At 34.4% G+C, this 22,569-nt stretch overlaps 1 protein-coding gene across 2 annotated transcripts in view; it reads left to right on the top strand.

Annotated features, from left to right (window-relative positions):
* The window catches only part of LOC149079146 (NBAS subunit of NRZ tethering complex-like), a 110,917-nt gene that overhangs the window by 1,387 nt on the left and 86,961 nt on the right, over nucleotides 1-22,569 (top strand). For both annotated transcript variants that reach the window (XM_089240028.1, XM_089240029.1), the window contains exons 2-9: nucleotides 2,926-2,965; nucleotides 4,845-4,944; nucleotides 6,964-7,011; nucleotides 9,845-9,888; nucleotides 11,578-11,711; nucleotides 12,148-12,233; nucleotides 16,945-17,001; nucleotides 18,638-18,893. In XM_089240028.1, coding sequence (XP_089096154.1) covers nucleotides 2,926-2,965; nucleotides 4,845-4,944; nucleotides 6,964-7,011; nucleotides 9,845-9,888; nucleotides 11,578-11,711; nucleotides 12,148-12,233; nucleotides 16,945-17,001; nucleotides 18,638-18,893 — 765 coding nt within the window. The remainder of the gene's footprint in view (nucleotides 1-2,925; nucleotides 2,966-4,844; nucleotides 4,945-6,963; nucleotides 7,012-9,844; nucleotides 9,889-11,577; nucleotides 11,712-12,147; nucleotides 12,234-16,944; nucleotides 17,002-18,637; nucleotides 18,894-22,569) is intronic.

Genomic DNA, 22,569 nt, shown 5'->3' with positions numbered 1-22,569 from the left:
AAAATTTGTGCCAGTAGAACAAAGTCCACGGACCTTCCTGTGCCAATAAAGAAAAATGACAGTTCTTTTAAAAAGAAACTATTTAAAAAACGAATATTCTATGTAGGCTATAGTAGTGTAAAAGCAATGAGTTAGTTGTTTTCTCATCCTAGTTCACGAGCCCCCCTCCCCCTAATTCTCTACGAAGACTCCTGATTAAGAAACACTGCTTTTTTGACTGAGTAAAAGTAGACAGAAATGGGGGGGGGGGAGCAACCACGCCCTCGTTTCAAAATTTTAGGAGGCAAAGTAAAAAATAGTGGTTCTTATATTTAAAAAAAAAAAAAAATAGAAATGGGGGCTTTCTTTTAAGGAACTCATGACTGGCCGAACTTTACTGGGAAGGGGGTTTCCTGACAAAAGTACAGTGGTGGGGGTACATCAGCATTTCAGAGATACTTTGGCGGGGCATGGTCCAAAAAAGGTAAGGAACTAGGGATGGGACAAAATAAGGTTGCTATTTGGCATTCTGCCTATTTGGCCCTTTTGCTGAATATTTGGTTCGGCCAAATATCTGTATAAATCTAAGCACAACAAACTAATTTAAAAATATTGTGTGATATACAGATATTCCCTTGCTTTATGTGACTTCACTGTAATGCAATTTTTAAAAAATTATTTTAGAAATTCCAACCTGCAAAATTTGGCTTGGAGTTCATTTATGATCCTGGAAATGGGCTTACAAGTTGAAGAGATATATTACATAGTTAAATTCTTTGACGACAAAATACATTGGATTTGATGATGTAGCTAAGACAAATATGTGAGAAATTGCCAGATACAACTCACCAGATCTCACTGATAACCAATGTTTGGTAATACATTGATCATGCCATGAGAAATTTATTCAAAGAAAGCAGTTCCAGTGAAACTGGAATTTTCATATATGCGAGAAATATGTGGAATATCTGATTTTCCTATTCAAGTTTTTATAAGGAGACAAAAAATGCGGCTTGTCAGCTGAATCTTGACTGTTTCATTAAAAAGAGTTATTAGCCCATTATACCAGGCTCTGCAGGAAAGAAAACATCCGCACTCACTAGAATCAATCAGCAGTAGTGAATAAAAAGGGAGTATTGATTTACATCATTCGTATTGCCCAAATTAATGAAATTTATATATATATATATATATCATAGCTGCCAAGTCTCACGAATTTTTCGGGAATCTCCCGAATTTTAGCTTCATCGCTCGACATCCCGAAAAGTTCTTAAATCTCCCGAATTTTTACGAAAATCACAAAAATCCCTAATTGTCCCTTAAAATTCCCTACTTCATTAAAAAAAAATCCCCACTTATGAAAACAATCCCTAAGGAATTTCTTGTGGGGCATCTTTTTTTTCCCTTTCGAAATGACGTCACACGTCGTAAATGGGGAAATTCCCTTTTTAAGGAAGTTTTACAAACCCTCTGATGGTAACAAGAAAGTTGTTTGTCTTATCCTGCAGGGAAATGGCTTAGCAGCCAATAGTCCTGGATAATAATTGAAGATTATAGTCACGCGCATGTGGTCAAAATTTCTTTTCTTATAACGTGCGATATAACAAAACACGAATACTGATAAGCAAAAACATATTTAATCAATTTTAAAGATACTTATTCTGATGAATTTCTTTTCATCAAACGTTCCAGAAGAGGGCCGACTTTTCCTTTTTGTACAAGTTGTGTTACGGACATAAACATCGGTCATGGAAAGACTGCCATCATCACTCGTGAAATGAAAAAAAAAAAAAAAAACATCAAGCAAGTGTCACAAAAAGTCAGTGTTCTTCAAAAATTGACGGTGTTTTCCTTCATCTTCCGATGATTTTGGGGTCATTCGCTCAGAATGTTTGTTCACAGCGTTTCTGATTGAACACAATATTTATTTTTACATCATTGAAGTTTTGGCCTCCAATTTCACTTGTTTTTTGCATAGGAATTTTATTCCCAAGGGTTTAACTTCCATGTGTGTAAAATCCCTATTTTAATTTGACTTCAGTTTTTGAGTAGTTATTTTATTCCCTACGCTCTAACTTTTATATTTGGAAAATCCCTATTTTCTTTGGAAAAATCCCTATTGTATTTATTAGGGAATGGTTTTAGCATAAAATACGGGTTTGCGCGAAAATCTCCCGAATTTTCATTTTCAAAAGTTGGCAGCTATGATATATATATATATATGTTTCAGTAATTCATAAAAAAAGTTCATTTGCTGTTGGGTTCAATTTTTTTAAGTTCTTCTGAAGGAACCCTCCCACCTTTCCATCCCTATCTTTTCCATGCGAAATTCAACTCACTTTGCCTGATTTCGTCTTATGCAACTGTTTTTCACAACCAGTTAATCACATAAAAGCGAAGGGCACCTGCATACCCCTTTCTGTGAAAGAAATGTACCTACACAAGATACACATTGAGGTACTGAAAGAGGCAAAAGGGCGAAGAACATCTAAAGAGGAAAAATAAGAAAACAAGTTGGTAAATTTCATGATGCATCACTAGTTGAGAGTAAATAATGATTGAAATTTTGTTAATATTTGGTATTCGGCCAAATCACTATTCGTCCCATCCCTATTGGAAACCACTGGGCTAAAGCCTGGGAATATGCTTCTACTTCTGAGTTTTGAAGAATGATGGTGGCATTTCCTGATCACATATGCATGTGTTATGGTAAATGTGATAAATCAGTTATTATACATATTGGTTATTATGCATACTTATCAATCGTCTTGGTAACTTTGATAAATTTATCACTTTTACCGGTAAATATGCATAATACCCAAGACTGCAAAGTGTTAAGAGTTCAGTTTTAGAAATGTAGTAGGTATACTTTAACCCATATTTTTTTCTTTGAGTTATGTTTTGATAAATTTGTATTTTGAAAAGTGTTTTATTAATATTTTTTAGGTTAAGGGCGTGAGTGATAGATGGCAGAGCAATTATTACGGTAAATGATTATTTTATATTTTTATTTGTTTTGCTATAAATTATGTTTATTTCATTTTTTTATTTGAATTTGTTACGTGTTTTTAGACATTAATTTTTTAAAATCAGAATGTGAACTATAAAATAAACATGTTTGATTAAAATTTTTTTTTCCGAAGGAGGAATTAGGTTTATATACTGGGTGATTATAATTAAACTTCCCATGTATTTTAAGTAGTTTTTCTCAAAAACTGCTTATTCTGAATACAGCCAGATTTTTAGGATATTGTAATGAGACTATGGGAGAGAGATTTTTTAAATAAAAAAAAATTTTAATTTTTAGTTACCAGGGGAAAAATTTACGCTTTTTATTGCATTTCACATTTTTCCGAGTTCTATATGCCAATACGTCTGTCAGAACTGGTGCTACATAGGTCTGAGTAGTTTCAGTATTCTGCCACTGCTCAGACCAATGTAGCACCCATCAGTATACTGACATTATTCTGACCTATGTAGCACCCGTTCTGGAGGACGTATTTCATTACAACCTTTTATATACTCTATTCCAGGGGTTCTTGAACTTTCTCCGCCATGACTCAAAATCAACATTATTGAATTTTGCTTTCTCCCATGGCTTTATGTAAAGCAGGGGTTCTTAACCTATGGGTCACAACCTACAAATGGACTGTACAAATCCACTTACAGGCAGGGATTCTTGAGCTACTACTAAACTACACATGCATCTCTCGTCCATATTCCTCTGCAGAATTTATAATAAATTGGTTCATGTTGAAATGTGTGTGTACGTGTTGTGAACCTGATGTGAAGTTTGTTTCTGTGTAATGCTTGTTATGTGTAGCGTGTTGCCATCTGCCATCAATTTTTCCAAACTCTTAGTAAAGTGTAATAATTGAATAATTGTACGGTTGTAGGCCTGTTGCTCTGTGTGGCGAGCAACAGGCCTACAGGATTCTTAAGCTATGGGTCATGACCCAAACTTGATCCGCACTGGCTTCCGAGTTGAGTCATACAGATGCACTTACAGACAGAGATTCTTCAGCTATGGGTCATGACTGGAATTTGATCCTCAGAGGCTTCCGAGATGAGTCCTTCAAATCTACTTACAGCCAGAGCCTCTTGAGCTATGGATCATGACCCAAACTTGATCCATGGGGGCTTCCGAGATGAATTGTACTCATGCACTCACAGACAGAGATTCTTCAGCTATGGTTCCAAACTGAAACTTGACCCACAGCGGCTTCCCAGATAAGTAGTTCAAATCCACATACAGCCAGAGATTCTTGAGCTATGGGTCACAACCAAACTTGATTCTCTAGTGCTTTCCAGATGTTGTCATAGAAATCCACTTATAGTCCTAACAATAAATGCACTTATTGTGTAACTGGTTTCACTAATTTCGAAAAAAAAAAAAGAGTCTGGTGGGTTGTGAAGTGGATCTGGTTGATGATTTTGAGTCACAGCTGAGAAAGGTTAAGAACCCCTGATATAGAGCATATGCCAAGTTGTAATGGAATACGTCCTCCAGAACGGGTGCTACATAAGTGGGAGTAGACCTATTTTCTATGTAGCACCCGTTCTGGTAGACGTACTGGTATATATATGCTATATGGAACTTGGAAAAATGTAAAATGCAATAAAAAGTGCCACTTTTCCACCTGGTGGTTGAAAATTAAACTATTTTCTTTTATTTCATAAATCTCTTTCCAATGGCCTCATTAAGATATTCTGAAAATTTGGCTGTATTTGGAAAAGCAGTTTTTCAGAAAAAACTACTCAGAGTATGGGAACTTTAATTACAATCACCCTGTATTTCAAAACTTTTAATAAACCAAAATGTTCTTTTTCATGATCTGACAATTTATTGTTTTCTTTTTTAACAGACCAACATTGGTGGAATCCAATTTCTTCGACATCATGTCCACCTCAGCCCATCATGAATTTAGTAAATCAACAGTTACATTGGCAATTTGCTGTTGGCGGGTAAGTACATAAATTTATATATTTTTTTAAATTTTCTTTCTGTAAATGTCTATTTCATCATTGTTTTATGTTTATCCAGGAATTATAGAAGACATATTCTATATAACTCAGGTATTTTGACAAATGGCAGTACTGTTAGAACACAAAATACTCATAACTCTGACTACTTATGCACATTAGGGCCATACATACTCCCAGCATGTACATTGTACATGTACATATACTGCAGAATGTACCAATTGGTTATAAAACCCCAGAGGAATGTTTCCGAAGTGCATGCATGGTTATGTTAGTAGTGCCTTAAATTTTTATCAGAACCCCTACTTTCGAGCCCCATTTAAGTGCAAAAGGCATCAGCGTCTGAGGGATAGAAAACTTTGTGTAATCAGTCGTACAAGTAACAAAGAATTTTCATCTTTGTTGTACTTACATAGTTTTCATATAATATTTAACAAATTGTCCAACTCACATCAAGATTGAAAAAAAATTACAATTAAAACATAATGACAATTACAATTGAGATACTTTTTCTCATACATTTAATAAGTAGACCATTCTGGATATTATGCAAAGATGAACTTTGATAGAAAATCACCTTCTGCATAATATCCAGAAACTGGTCTGTTTTGTTGATGTGATCAGTCTCACCCAGGAGGGGAAGAATCCCTTGCTGAACTAATCCCCCCTTTCCTGAAATTAAGGAAGGCAGGGTCATATCTCCAGTGTTATATATGGAGCGCACTTGCTCAGTTTGCAACTGGACCTGGATTTGCGCTGTTCCTGGCAGAGACAAGATAACTTTTCTTTCCGAGTTCACCTCAGCATAATATCAAGAAAAATCTTACACAGTTACAATTATTCGCTAATGCATTTTTACTTTGACCAGATGGTGTTAGACACGAATTTTTTTTGTTTCATATGTACACAAAAAATTTATAAGAAAAGTTGGGAATGAATTAGCAGTTTTATTTCCTCTACATGTTTCACAGCATGTCTAGCTCACACATTCTAGATAGATAATTCACCGGCAACTGTTCTATGAGCTGACCCACTATTCATCAGTTGATGTATCCCAGTTCGGGGAGGGGGGGGGATACTGACAATGCTCTTGGGCTGCCCCCCCCCCCTATTTTACTTTTTCATACCATAAGTGCACTGAAAACAATCATGATAGTTTCTTTTTTGTTACACAAAAATCATTTCAGTCATATTGGAGAGATCTTTGCCACCAAAATGATACAGACTGACTAAACATTATGCTTAGTATTTAAAAATTCTGAGAAATCATGTCGTTGACACAAAAATATGTTTTTGAAATACATCCATTGTGTTATAGTTGTTGATATAATTATTATTCTTTAGTTTTAGCTTGCATTTTGCATATTAGCTTATTATGCACTTCATATTTAATTAAATCACTAATCCAACCTTGAGGGGATGCAAACACTTTTTTTTCTTAGCACGATATATCAACTTAGCTGTGCTAATAATGTGGTTATTATAAAATATTAACTGAAACACAGTAGAGGGAGTAAGTGCAGCCAATTTGTTAGACAGCTTTTGGACCTTCAATATCTCAGCTTTAGTTTTTTTTTCATCAGTCATAAAAGTCTTTTTTCAGTGCTTAATTTAAAGCATTTTAGTGCCTTTTTTGTCTTCCTATTTTTACATATAGTAGTGCCTAAACTTCCGATCTCCACTAATCAGCCTGTTAATACTTGTTTAAATTTAGGATGGTGAATACAGAAGTGAATATCGATTCTTATTTTTGAAAATAAGTAGGCCAAAAAGTCTAATTATTTGTCTAAGTTTTCTTTCAGACGCTTATTTAAAAGAGATAAGCGTTGTTAAAATTAGCTAGGTTGCATAACAATTCACTTTATCAAAGAAATTCATCATTCTCAAATCATATTAATCAATGTCTTCTGAAATAGATGAGATCAATGATGCATCTAAATGTAGCAAAGAGAAATATTGTCAACTACACTCACACATAATGCTCATTTTATTTTGTTTCAGTGATGGAAAAGTTGTAGCAATTGTACAAGACCAGTCCCTTGAAATCAGGTAGATTTTCTTTGTTATTTGTTGACACTATTCAAGTATAATTATCATTGTAGAGTACTGTGATTGTATGTATGATACAAGGAAAAACCTAGATATAATGATACTCTGCAGACCAAGAAAAAATATTGTTGTGGGGTATCATTATATTGAGCAGTGGCATTATCAACAGTGACCACCTAATTAATGCTGTTGTTGACATATCTTCTGTATTGACATTGTTAGTACCACCATAAAATGTATTTATAAGTATTTGTTTACAACAAAAAATTATAATGAATTAGTTTATTAATCCCTACAGCGATAATGACAAGATATCTCTCTTAACTTGATGCCTTTTGTTTTAGCAATTATGAGATATCTTGCATCCTTGAAACCTTCTTATTTCGACAAGGTCGATCCCAGCTAGCTCTGTGCAGTGGGGTTTTTTTTGCAAACATGTTTTCCATCTCCAGAATCTGTCAGATCAATTGCCAGTGGGCGGAGTCAGCTTTTATTAAAAGTTTGATAACAGGAGAGACTTTTTCCTCCTTTGCATGGGGGGTAGTTGTGACATATATCTGAAAACCTGTTCTATCTCTCTTTTTCCTATGTCAGCCTCTCCTCTCACCTGCCACACTTCATTCGTTGCCACTCTTGAGGAAAAAAAGGTGTAAAAAGAAAAGACGGTACTTCTGGTGTGTGTGATTTTGGATTAAAACTTATGGTTGAAAAAAAATAAAGATGATAAAAAACGAGAGTTTTTCTCAAAAAATATAGGAATATGTGTACAGTATAAATAATAGAAAAAGATGGAGTACTTATCTTCCTTTTTTTAAATTAATACTCTCTGTGCTGAGAGGGGCACTCATCAGCTGCACAAAATTCCGAAAAAAAATATTCTTGTGAAAACGTGGGGTATATATATATATATATATATATGTAGCAGAGTGTTTATACATTTCCATTGTAGCAGTTGCAATGCAGATCTGTCAACTACTTCACGGTGTAAAATGGTTTACCGCACAACACTTTTATGTACTATACAGAAACTAGCTTCTCAGCAACATTGTTAACACTTTCGGAGGGTAGATGGTGCCAAATATGCCAATGTTTGGAAACATCCTAGAGAACACAAACACTGTTAAGGAATTAAAAAAAATTTATATTGAAGTGATTGTGAGTGAAATATATATAAAAAATATTGTGTAGCAGTTTTCTAAATCTCCTAAGAAGTTATTGTTATACTGGGATTTATCATAGTGAAGGATATCATTGTATCGAGAGGAGTTTAACATAAGACTATACAACTCCAAGCAAGATTTGGAAAAAATATTGTTGTAGAGTAACAATTATTTATTGTTATATTGAGTATCATTGTAGTGAGGTTTCACCGTAGAGATTACATCAACTTTACAGGAATTGCATGTGTATATTTTCTACTCCTAATTTTATAACTCAGGCGTGAATTACGTCTCATTTATTTTTCTCACTGACCAACTGAATACAGCCTAGAACTTAATGTAGATTGGCCCCCATTCTTCTTACTACATCTTTTTTGTGCTGCTGCGCAGTCCTGTATGTACTTTGAGAGCCAGGTTTCTTTTATGTAGTGGTTTTAGTTTTTCCCAGACAAATGGGAGTCTTCATTTTGAAAACGTCTCCACTGAGAATAATCAGACCCCAACAACATGTATGCAAATTCAAAAGTTCAAAAGCCACATCAGACAAAAAGCTCAACAAGGTGACTGAAAAAAAGATGCCCATAAAAAATATTGTCAAAATGTCAAAAATACGGCAACCCAAAAAAGAGCTGCTACTAATAATTATGAGAAAATATCATACACTGCCCATAAAAAATTATGCTTCTCTTATATCTAAGTATGGATAGCTTTTTGATTTTTCTGAATATGAATACTTTATTTCATTTTAAACTTGTCTATTGTGGTATAATTCACACCTGGGGGTAAGCTATTTCATTTATTCACAACCCTACTAGAGAAAATTCCCTGTGCCATCATAACCTGGAATTGTCCCTTACTAATCAATACTGGTGTTCCCTTGTCGAAGCACTCGATTGATGGTGTATTGATAACTGATGGTTCATCCTATTCATCCTGCTAAAAGTTTTAGCCACTTCAATCAACCTCCCTCCACTTGCCTTCTTCCTATGTAAACATATTCAGAAAATCGTCTCTTCTCATAGCTCAAGCCCCTTGTACCAACGAGAGCATGCATTGTTCTTCTCTTCATCTAATTGACCAACTTTATATCTCTGTAGGTATGGTTTCCCTATTGTTCAGCAGTGGCCAAAAGGAAATAGAATGTTCGCTTTCATTTCTAAAAAGGTCTCTTTACATTCCCCTAAAGTGATCCTTCCACTTTTCCAAGACTTAGTTAGGATAATGTGAAGAGACTTTTTTAGAAATGAAAGCGAGCATTATATTTCCTTTTGACCACTGCTGAACAATATTCAGAAAATCTGAGTCACTTGTCAATGAGTCAATTTAAATCACATTAATACATAGAAGCAGCAATAACCTGCTGATTAGCCCTTTCTAAATTTGGAAAGAAAATGACAGTACTTGTTGAACACACAGCATGTACATCTGAAAACAATCATTTTTTATTAGGTACACAACATGTGCATAGTACTTTACAGCATACATGATTCATTAGAGGCTCCTCAGAGGAATGTTTATGAGATGCACGTGTGGTTTAGCATTAGTAGTCATTCATAAAAAAACTTTTATTTTTCTCTTTCAGGAACTTGAGAATCAATATAAAATAAAGTAAGATTTTTTTTTCTTGCTGATAGTAATAATTTATGAAATAAATTTTTCTTTTCAAATTTTAGGTCTTCCCAAGATGAATTTGGCTCAATCTTGGGCCGCTCAGCAAGTGAGTTTTTCTTTGTGCATCTTCTTTTTTAATGTTGTTTTTAACTTTTTTGATCATCAATATATAGTTAGAACTTATTAACAAATCTTAAGGATAGGTTTATAACAATAATAAATCTTAAGGATTGGGGGGGGGGTGTCACGGTTTTGTGTAAAAAAAATGTCAAACTTTCTAGTTACATGTATATACCATCTATAAATTTAAAAAAATTAGTTTTTAAAGATTGATTTCGAAAACATTCATATCTGTTCTAACCTATCAGAATAAAAAGCTGCAGATAGAGTGACATATGATCTTCACAAATAAATTACAAGGTTTTTTCAGTTTATAAAAAATTTACAGATCATATGCAGGAAAATATAGCATAAGAAAATGGAGTAGCGAAAATTTGACTAAAATCTTTATCATAACTGCACATACATATTCTAGATACCTTTTCTCGGTCCTATTTGTGTTTCACCATCAAAAAACTTTAGGTCTTACAAACTAATTGTTTAATCATATACAATAGAATTTGCGGATACAGAATTTCTTTAGCATCTCACACTTTTTCATTTGGACTAACTTCAGTGTTTAGAATTATTTTTTTTAACAAATCATATATTTTTATCCTTAGATGTTCTCACACTTGATAACAATAAAACCAAGGTCCAAGTTGTGCAGCAAGCACAGTGCTAAGTGTGATTCAACAGTCTCATTTTCATAAAAAATTTCTTTTCTATTTTCTGTAACAGGTTAGTAAAATAGGATTTAAAAAAGAAAAGTAAAATAAAATGATATAGCGAAGAGATTCTACGATAACTGGAAAATTTTCCAAAAGACTGATTACATTATTGCCTTCCAGGACCAAACTATCTAAAAGATGAATATAGAGTGAAACTTCGAATTTAAAATACTCTGCAGACCAGGGAAAATATTGCAGTACAGGATTTATCATACTATCGAGAGGTAGCATTATCATCAGACGCTGTCAGATTTACACTGTTGGCATTTCTCTTAAATTATTGTTGATAGTACTGTCATAAAATGCATTCTTAAATTGTTTCTGAAGCAAAATATTCTAATTGATTAATTGGTGAAAAAGTTTGTTTCACCCAGTAAAGTAGTTAACAGCATAACCCTTTTGTGTACTATGCAGAAATTAACTTAACTTTCTTTCACTTTCGGAGGGTTGATAGTGTAAAATTCTATTGTTAAACGCCCTCAAAAGAACAAACTTGTGAAGAATTTAGAAATATATTAAAGGCGATTTTGTGTGTGTGTGAGCAAAATGTAAAAAAACGTGGTTGTAGAGGGGTTTCAAATTATTCTCAAAAATATTGTTGTATAGGAATTTATCTTAGTAAAGGATATCGTTTTATAGAGAGGGGGATTTAACATTAGAATATAATTTCATGCCTTCTGGGGTTGTTGTAAATAAAATAAATAAAAATAAATAAATTTATACTTCAAAATACCAATGGCCAATAATGCATGTAAGAGGTGTTACAAGGGGTTAAAAAGAAAGTAGTGCTATAAAGTGTCATCAGTAGTCAAAAGGTTAAACTTTGTGTTGAAATTTTATAATATAACACTTTAATTTTTTTTTCAATGCTATTTTTTTTTTCTGGGAACAGGTAAATCAATTCATCTCTAAGTTCTTTATAATATTGAAATACCTGAAGAATTCAGAATTATACATTTTTTCAGTTGAGAAAGATCCAGAACCTCAGTGGAGGAAGGTAGCCTGGTCTCCTGACTGTATGATGGTGGCTTTGGCTTACAGCAATGGAAGCATTGATGTCTTTGATCTTATAGGAGCACATTTATTCTCTATCACTCATGTAAATTAGTTTTCTATTTTTTTTGGTTACAAAAAGTTTTTTAGTTTTCTCAGGAATCATTTTTTTCAGATCTCTAATTTCATTAAGAGTGTTCCCAATATTTCCAATAACTTTATGCCTATGGTGAATAAAATATTTACTCTTTGAATAATATGAAGAAACTCAAATGAAATAATTAAACTAGGTATACTTTGATTCCACATGTTTTGAAGATTGCATATTTATTAGATAAATATTGTTGTCTACATATTTGGTTTTAGAGATTTGAAGGTGACCAAATCCAGTATGTTTGTCACTTGTTATAGCAGTCTTGCAAAAATAATTGACTGACTTGATGAAATATGGCTATAAACCTGACTTAACTGATCGAAATCAGAAATAATAGTGATTCATCTTTTTTGGTTTTGGATAAATTTGAAATTTTTCCTTCTCCTAGGACAAAGCAAATGGAAAAACTCAAGATATGAAGAAAGCAATAGCTGGACTAATATTTACTGACTTGAGAGTTTCAGATTCGCAATGGTAAGTATTCATTGTGTGATAAAAAATATCGAAGAATTAAATGCATTGAAATTAAGGGAAAAAACGCTTGAAAAATGAAGCTAATTAACACTATTGAAAATTTTGACACCTTTCCCTTCCACAGCAAACATTTGAATGCATATTTCAAAGTTATTACATGATGCAGTCTCTCTCTCTTATAAACCCTTATAAAAAACATTTTATACCAAATTTATTCATATGTAAACACATTTTTTTTCCTCCGACGTCAAACTTTTTCCTGTTATCCGGGTGCATATTAAAATTTAGGATGACATTAAATCACTTTAGTTTGGATCATATCCACTACAAAGTTGATTCCTTCTTAACGTAAAGCATACTTTGCGCTATGAAACAGATACTTTCCACTAAGTATTCGTTTTATATGTCGTTCGGGGCGCATATTCTGGTACGAATCAATATAAAGATAATCACTATAGCGAGAGCTGTGGTTGCTCTCTACAGTCGCGTCCCTATGGGGATAATGCCTCCGTTTTGCCACGTTTGCAGTTGGGGGATTACTCCCTAAATCCCCTCCAGCTAGTAGTCCGATAGTAAACATCTTAAAGAACAACACAAAAAATTAATATTAAAATGTGATCATTTTTGATCAGTTAATTAAAAATGTGTCAGAAACTAATAACTTCATGAGTCATTCATTAAAAACGGTTTTATTGTTCAGTGTAAATTAATTATAGCTGTTAATAAATTCATTAGATTTTAAATAATTATAACTATCAAATGCTTAATTTGCTTGAATTTGAATATAAATTTTAAATATTTGCTAGTTTACCAAATTATTAGTGCGCAAAGTATTCAAATTATAGTTCCATGTACCAAGCGCAAAGTATTTGAATTAAAGTGCACGAATATATTTCATTTAAAATTTGTAATAATCAAAGACCTCTTGATGTGAAGAAAACATCAGTGGTGGAAGGTGCAGTAGACATTGTTTAGCTATTGTCATCATAGATTATTCTGTGACATAAAGTAATGAAAAATGCAAGTTAACAAATAATTAACATTTTATTAAATTAACTAGAGAGCAAAATTGTACTAAACCAACAATCACAGCAAGAAGAAACAGACTTTAGGAATATTATACAGATACACAAGAATATCAGACAATCATGTGAGCACGCACGATGACTCAAGAGTCAGAAAGCATGTGTGTGTCACAACAGCAATCTTGAGGTGTATTGTATTGCTACAAGTGCATACAACAAAATTTGAGGACATAAAGGAGGATCAGACGTGCTGTAGATTGGGTATTCATGAATTATTTAGGGGGAGGGTCAAGTAACCTAAGCTCCTCTGGTTTCAACACCTATGATGACAAACATTTTGCCAAACATCGCAAAACAATTCTAAAAATATTTCATTACTTCAAAATATGATTTAAGAAATATGGTAGACTCTTGAATAGCTAGCTCACGACTATCCATATTATATGGTCTACTTAAATAATAATAAAATTAATTCTACATGATAAAACGAGGAATAATTTACCTTGCCAAGATATTTCGTGTGTAATGAATTTGTGTAATCACTCTGGTCAATACCATGTATTCAAACACACACACACCTGTGTTTTTAAACTCAATAATGTTTAATTCTTTAAAAAGGGTGATTCAATAATGTGTGACTGAAACGCAGGGGAATTACATAAGACAATCTCCCACTGGAGGGTTATGAAATACACTCTTCCACATTTCTCCCCAGAGAAAGAGGGAGAGAAACATAATAATAATAAGAAATACACAAGAAAAGAAAAGTGAAAGTTGACATCAACTCCATCTTGTGTTGGGAGCAAGAGATATATAATTCCATCTAAATCTTGGACACATAAGGAAACCAAGATTGTTCGTCTAGCGCAAGCTGTTTCAGCACACGTGTAGCTAAATACGGAGCACAAGCTGTACCATAGGTGACAGTCAATAATTTAAACACCTTAACAGGATCGTTCAGATTTTCTTTCCACATGATTCTCTGCAAATCACAATGGCTGGATTCAACCATCTACCGATACATTTTTACAATGTCTGCGGTGAAAGCATATCTATATTGACGAAATCTCATCATAATTGAGAATAAATCCTTTTGAATAGTTCCACCATTCATGAGCAAATGGTTAAGAGAGACCCCTGAAGAAGAGACGGCAGATTCATCAAAGACAACGCGAAGTTTTGTATTCACACTATCAGGTCGGTGAACGCCATGATGTGGCATGTAGTAGGTGTTGTGATCAACTACAACAGAGGTGAGTTCTTCCATGTGTCCCAAATCCTCATACTCCTTCATGAAGGACACGTAAAGTTTTTTCATATCTCCATCCTTTTCTAGTCGTTTGCACGTTGTGTTCAATCTTCTACTAGCCATGGCCAAAGAATCTCCCAGTTGTGTTTGATCTGATTTAAGAGGTAATTGCACTACATATCTACCTGCCTCATTTCTGGAATGAGTTTCACAAAAATGCTTTTTACAAAGAAATGCCTCAGTACTTTCAATAAGCTTGTTTTCGTTTACGGATTCCAAGTCCCAGAATCTTCTCAAGGTGTTATCTAAATGTTATTCATTCGATAAGTGACAATATAGCACATTACTTTTGGTTTCGTTTTGCACCGCACCGCAAACTATCCAACCAAAAACAGTTTCTTGCAACGATATTTTAGATGTGGTAATTCGATGTTCGCATAAAATCTCAAAAAATATTTCGGCACCCAATAAAATGTTGATTCTATTCGGAACATTAAAGTCGGGATCTGCTAGCCGTATATTCTCTGGAGGGGAAACTTCAGGTTTGTTGATATATCTGGAAGGACTGAAACCCATCACTTTCGGAACTATTAGCAACTTCAATGAGCGCCTAAACTTGTCATCTGAAGATGAAATTACCACATGCAGTTTCTGGTTTATGTTTCCTGGTAAGCCGCTCAACCCAGACACAGCGACGAAAGTTTTATTTCTTTTCAGCCCAAGTCTCTTTGTGCATTTAGTAGGGACAAAGCTTGACTGCGATGCACTATCCAACAGTGCTCTACATGGCTGTAAACAACCTTGTGAATCCCTCAAGTATACCACTGCTGTAGCCAGAAGAACGTAGTTGTTTGTCACTTGTCGAGGAGTGCTGTTTATGAGGGTCGATGTGTGACTGACTTCCCCCATCTCATCGGATTGTTTATCAGCAAGCGGGAGTACGTTTGATGCTTCCAGAGGCAACTTTCCTTCTTTTTTTGTTTTGTCTTCTAATGAGTCATTTACTTAAGTCTGTGAAGGAGGGTGTGATGTTTGTAACTACATATGTTGCAGCCCTTGGACATGCATTCAATTACTGTATGAGAGTTGTTGAGGCAATTGAAACAAAGGTGTTTCTTTCAGTATATTTTGCCTGTCATTAATACTTAGCTTATGAAACTCAGAACAATTATAGATGGAACGTTCTATTTTGCATACAGGGCATGATTTCTCGTAGTTAGAGGATTTTACCGCAAATGTCCTCGATTTATTTATAGGTGAATTGTGAGGCTCACGGACCGGAATGGTTCACGTGATACCTTCCAAAAATTGACACATCTGCTTTCCAAAAACGAAATCAAACTGTCCCAACTAGGAATTTTTGTAGATTCTAGGGTCATTTTGAATTGTTTTCTTGTTTCTCTGTCCAATTTTCTAACAATTAAATTGGCTAATATTACTTCACTCAGAGCATCTGTTTTAAGATTTGCAATGTTTAATGCTCTCAGGTGCTTTAGAACATTGTCTAGCAAGGCTCTCAAATCTTTAGCCGACTCTTGGGTGATTTTAGAACTCCGGCATTATAGAAGTCTGGCCTATTCAGTCTTTTTGTTATTCTGCCTTCCCTTCCGCCACATTTGGTCGGATGGTCCACAGTCTACTGTAGTTTGATGTATAGGCTATCTGTTATATATATCGCTTATATCCCCTATGGGGCAGAGCAGGGGTCAAGGTTCATCTGGATGTTATATATATTAAGCCATCACACTTCACTCATAGTTTGAAAATAGAGGCGGCTTCAAAAACTCATGCTGAACACTAGATACATGCTCAGACTGTTAGTTACAAATGTGTGCTTTTGGCATAATTCATTCTGTAGTAAATTGCCTATTACGATAGACAGGATTTGTGCTCAACTTGAAAGAAAGAAAGTTTGATTTATGTAAATCAATTGTGATTATGTATAAAAATGCTCTGCACCAATCAAATAAAAGTATATGAACGAGCCACCTCGTTGGGCATTTTGCCTGTTGTGGCGTTGTATTTGTATTTGTATATTTGTATTTGTATTTAATGATTTCATCGGTGTTTTCCATTGATATTTGGACCTCAAAGTAGTTCTCCTCTTATATGGCTCACCATCATAATCATGCGAAAAATTTTACCTTCCAGCAGGAATGTTTGTGCGCTTGAGATTCATAACATTTGTGTAATCTATATTCAATATCTCTCTCTCTATTTTTTTTTCATTTACCATACTTTTTAAAAGCTGCTACTACTTTATAGCTTGAGTATATCTGGAACTTTAGTAATGTATGTGTGTAGTTAAACCAGAATAAAACAGACTTTTCACTGATACAGAAATGTTTAAAATTCCACATGAATCATTGAAATTCTCTATTAAAGTATTATTCAAAATTTTGCTCACATTAAAAAAATGCTAATTTCTTTTTTTTAGGTCTTATGAACTTCTAGCCGTAACTTATGGTGGGAAAATCATCTCTCATTACGTTAGGTATTATTTTTATTTTTTTCAAGATCAATAGCAGGGATGCACAACCTCCGTCCCGCTGGCCAAATGCAACCTGTTAAGAAGTTCCATTCATCCCACAAATATTTTCTAGTAGAAAATTATCAATACGGGCAGCAGGATAAAAGCCTATGCTGATCATAAAAATACAGGAAATTGGGATCTATGCAAGATATCACCAATCATCACAAAAAAAAAAGTAAAATGCAAGTAAAGTGGCCATTTATACAGCTCAAAAATTGTCTAAGGCAAGTAAAGTTGCCAAGTACAGCCAAAAAAATTTTCAAAGACAAGTAAATTTGCCAATAACAGCAAAAAAAAAAAAAAAAATTGAATTGTCTAGGGCAAGTGAAGTTGCCAATCACTACTGAAAAAATTGTCAAAGTATTAATTTATATGTCATGAAAAAATTATCTCTATCTTTGATAAAAAAAAAATTCAAGTAAGCCTCTTTGAAAATAAGGGCGTAAGAAACAGGACATTTTATGATAATATTGGGATTTTCCCGTAAAATATAGGTAATATGGTTATATACAAGTTATACAACTTTATATACAAGTTTCTGGCCCCATAAGCAGCAGCAGCATTACTGCATATTTGGCCTGTAGACTGAAAAGGTTGTGCACCCCCTGATCTATAGCACTTTATTTTTAATTAATGATAAATCCTTCAAGCATCAGCTAATACTACTACTGTAGTAGTATCAGCTAGTATTGTAGATCAGAAAAAAAAATATTGAAGGAAGTTTTTAAACACATAGGGAACCTCACAAATCTTTTGTTCCAAACTGGAAAGTTTGAATGAAACTGTCCCATATACAAGGCGGCATGTATTGCATTTGTTTATTTGAATTAGCAACCCTGTCAGAATGCATGTGGGCTTATTTTATACTCATAATCTGCTAAGAATTTGGATTTAGGCAATTATAATATGAATTGGATGATGATTTTCTGCTCGGTCAGAGATACGTGAAATCAATAGGCTTTCCGGATATTATACTGTGGTGAACTTGGAAAAAAAGTGTTTTTTCCACTGAGAATTGAACACAGGACCTCGTGCATACCAGGCGAGCGCACTGATCATTATACCATAGAGAGAGAGAGACCTTTTTCCCATAAAGAATGTACCTAAGCTCACCCTGGCATAATATCCAGAAAACTATTGATTTCATGTATCTTTAGCTGAGCAAAAAATCATCATTCATTACTACTGCTGCCGGAGGCCATTAGCTGAAATTAAAAGAGGCTGCAATGTTTACTCAGCAAGTCACACTTGTTTTAAGTAAAAAGGGTTTGTCTCGTGCCTGGTATGCAAGAAGTCCTGGGTTTGGTTCTCGATAGAGAGAACAACACTTTTTTCCAAGTTCACTTTGGTATACTATCCAGAAAGCCTATTGATTTCATATAACATTCAATTGTTACAAATGCAAGATATTGTCAAAATACTTGACTTTTATATGAACAACCTCTAAACAGACTCAAAATTTATGGAATCTTTTCATGTGTAAAATTATTTTGGTCACTTCTTTTTGTAAAGATGTCACTCTACTTCGTTGATTGAGTATTTCTTATTTTTTTTCAATTTTTTATTTTATTTCAATTTTTCTTTTTTGCTTGTGCAGTCCCTCAGAGGGTTCTAAAGAAAGCCACACTTTTTCCTTGTCATCATATTACCCTAATGGTGTCAGTGCAGTGTCTTACCATCATGCCAGCCATTTGCTTCTAATATCTGGACAACCTTCAAGAATTCATGCAGCAGCTGGTGCTGCTGAATGTTCTAAAGGTGGCAAAAACTCCTTGCAGTTTGGTCTAACATCTTGGCGTATCTTACATGGACATCCATATTACAAATTATCTGATTCTTTGGAAGATGAATTGGTAAGTGCAAAGAAGTTCATTCAAAATTGTAGTATTTTTATAAATGTAGTGACTTACTATATTTCCAAACTACATTTCCAATACCCAACTTCCAAATTAAAGGCCATAAAAGGCTAAATGCTCAATGAGAAAATTGAAAAAACATACCCTTAAAAATATGGATGTCAAATGGTAACTAAAATATAGCAACCCAAAAGGAGCAATTACCATGAAAAAACTAATGCACGCTAAAATAAAACCAGTAAAACACTAATTATGATATAATAAAATGCACTGCGCTTAAAAAATTATGGTTGTCTTGTCTAAGTTCAGATAGCTTCTTGATTCATCCTATTATAAACATCATATTTCTTTTTAAGCATGCTAATTTTGAGAAAATTCACAACTCCCAGAGGGTAAGCTATTCCATTTATTTACAACCCTGTTAAAGAAACATTCCCTGCTACATCATAACCTGGAGTTGTCCCTTACTAATCGACACTGGTGTCTCCATGTCAAAATACTCGATTGATTGTGTGTTAATAATTATGTCGGTAATTCATTCCAAGATTGAAGGCCCCACCTTCTTCGGGAGGAGAAGAGAGGTAAATTTAAAGATTGTCTTTATTCTTTTTTATGACTTTTTTAGGGGCAACATTTTTCTTGAAAAATGCAATGTGAAAATCCTTCAAACTTTTCCTAATTAAGAAAATTATTTTTAGAATAAAACAACATATGAATGTGAAGGAAAATAAGTCAGAGCATTACTGAATATTTGTAGTTATGATGCTACTTGGAACCAGTGTTGTGTTGAAGAAACTTTCTATGGTATTTGTTTGTATTGTTTGGGTATGGGAAAAAAATCATATATTATAAAAGGAATGAATATGTTTGATTCTGCATCTGCAATAATCAATTGCTTTATTCACTGAAATATTTGTCATGTTGGAAATTTGCTACAGTGGCATACTGTACATCATCAACAACCATTTTCAATGCACTGCTGGATGAAGGTCTCTAAATTTTTCCATTTCACTCTGTCTGATGCTTTAGCCATCTAGTTGACTCCAGCTACTTTTCTGATCTCTTCGATCCATCTTTCCTTCTCATACGTTTACCACCACAGGGTTACCAATCTAGAATACTTGTAGTCCATCTGTTGTCCTGTCTTCTTGCAAAATGCCCAGTCCATCTCCAACGTTTAATTTTTTCCATGGTATCATATACCTTTGTGTAGTTCCTTATCCAAGTGATTTGTTTTCTGTCTCTCCTTGTGATGCTTAGCATACATCTTTCCATGCTCCTTTGTGTTAGACTTGCTTGTGAGTGCCCATGTTTCAGCTCCATAAGTCAGTGCTGGTAGCACATATTACTACTACTACTGGTAGCACACAATGGTTAAACACTTTTCTTTTCAGGCATAATGACATGTGACTCTTCAGAATTACACAGTTTTTACTAAAAGTGTTCCATCCAATCCTGATCCTTCTGTTTATTTCATTAATGATTCCGTTGTCCATGGTAATTTCTTGTCCCAGGTATACATAGCTTTCTACTTCTGTCTCTGTGTTGTTGAGCAAGATTGTACTCTTCAACGCAATGGAGGTGAACATAACTTTAGTCTTTTGCAAATTCTTTTTCAAGCCCAATTAAATACTTGCCTTCCCCAGTTCTTGTATCATTTCTTCTAGTGTCTGGATTACTGCTGATAACAACGTCTTCTGCTGAATGCAAATAGTTGATAAATTCTCCATTTCTTTTAATTCCTTTTTCATCTTAATCCAGTTTTCTGAGTACTTCTTCTATAACAATGGTAAAGAGTTTTGATGAGATAGTATCACTCTGTCTGCAGAGAGCAACAGACCTACAACGGTATATTATTCATTCATTATACTTCAATCACTATGAGTTGAGAAAAAACTCATAGTGAAAACTCATAAAAAATTTTATGGCAGATGGCAGCACTACACATAACAAGCATTACACAGAAACTAACTTCACGGAAGGTTCACTATACGTACCAGTGGCGGATCCGGGGGGGGGGCGATGGGGGCGATCGCCCCCCCCCAAGAGCCTTTAAACAATAGGTGAAGGGACGATCGCCCCTCCCAAGAGCCTTCAAGCAAACATAACTCCAGTTACCTCACTTTTTTTCTTTATTAATCCTTAATTTTTTTAATTAATTTCCTTTTTTTCTCAAAGTTCCTTTCCATAAAATTTGTTCCCCAAGTTCCACCTTGAGATTTCTTCTGCTGGTAAGGTCGAAAAAATAAAGAAGTCATAGCCGGAGGAGGGTCAATTGTATTCCCACTAAGGTTCTACAGGGATTCCATACGATTCGGCTGTCACGCTGCCTTTTCGCTTACCCCCTAGCGCCTAAGGGCTCGTGTAGAGAGGAAAAAAATTTACACCCTTCAGTTTTCTTGGTAACGCGCAATAAAGCACAAGCCATCCAATAAGATGAATCATCGTTTTCTAGCCTTTGTTATCTCTTTTTTTTTAAATTCAGTCCTGAAACCCGCAAGCTTGACGTGAATCAAAAAATGGCCATGTCTTCGAAAAAAAATGTTTTCAGTAAGCAAAAATTTTAAAATTTTAAAATAAATGGATATTAAGAAAATTAATTCTATTACTTTTTGTAGCACATCTGGGGTTTTCCCAGAGGATGAAGCTGCATTCGCTTACGGATTCACTGATAATGACATTAACGGGGGTTTCCCCACAGGGTGAGGCTAACAGGGCTCAGGACGATTCTTATCATTTTTTGATTTTCACTCTACAAATTCACTATAGTGGGGCCTAAAAGTATGGAAAATCTCAGCAAAGCCCCCCCCCCCTCCTCGAAAACGTAGCTCAAAAGCCCTGCACCAGAAGGTGAGCATTTGAACACACATAGCTTCTCTATAATATCTATGAAAATATAGGCCTCGGCCCCATCTAATAATTAAAGCCTTTGTAATTTGAAATAAGTACCTTGATTAAACATAAAAAGTGGATCGCGCGTATAATGCTTTTCCAAAAACCGCCATAACATCGTTTTAAGCGGAAAAACGCTTTTACGGGAAATATTAATATTTCCCGTTCAAAGCGTTTTTCCGCTTGCAACGTCTCTATGGTCTGAGCATTAGTTGAAGATGGAACCACGAAAATGAATCGCACTAAGCGGGAAAAGGTTCTAAGAGCAGTGCCGCAACCAGATGCTTGGTCAGCATCTTGGTGTCCCTTGTAATGTTAAAGGGCAGGTAAAAGGTTGAAATTCACGCCCCCCCCCCGGTCCAGCGCCCGGGGCACCAAACCTACCTCCTCTTCCCATGTTTCGGCCTTGAGGAACGTTATAAGTGGAATCCACGATATAAAATTGATTGTGTGGTGTCGGATGTTCTGCGGGAATTAAATTTAACCACCATCTTTTCAGACAAAAAATCTGAAAATTAATATTGTGCACTTGATAATCATAATTAAATAATAATGAAAATCATTCCAATTTGCATGAAAGTAAGCTTTTGCTATTTAACGTATCTGTGGCGAAAAACTGTTTTTTAATAGGTTTTTGACAACCATATAGTCTGCACAAAATTGAATAAGAAATTTATTATTTTAAATCGCGCAATATTAGAATTTCATTAGGAAGTTTTTTTACTCTTAAATTTTTCTTAATTATGCAGACAAATTAGTACCCACATATTTTATTGAAATA

This window comes from Pholcus phalangioides, unplaced genomic scaffold (assembly GCF_987345545.1).
Source record: "Pholcus phalangioides strain wild (caught in Gottingen) unplaced genomic scaffold, Ppha-v1.0 ptg000012l_1, whole genome shotgun sequence".
NCBI lineage: Eukaryota > Metazoa > Arthropoda > Arachnida > Araneae > Pholcidae > Pholcus > Pholcus phalangioides.
The sequence above is the reverse complement of the archived record's forward strand: the minus strand, read 5'-3'. Positions and strand labels throughout refer to the sequence as shown.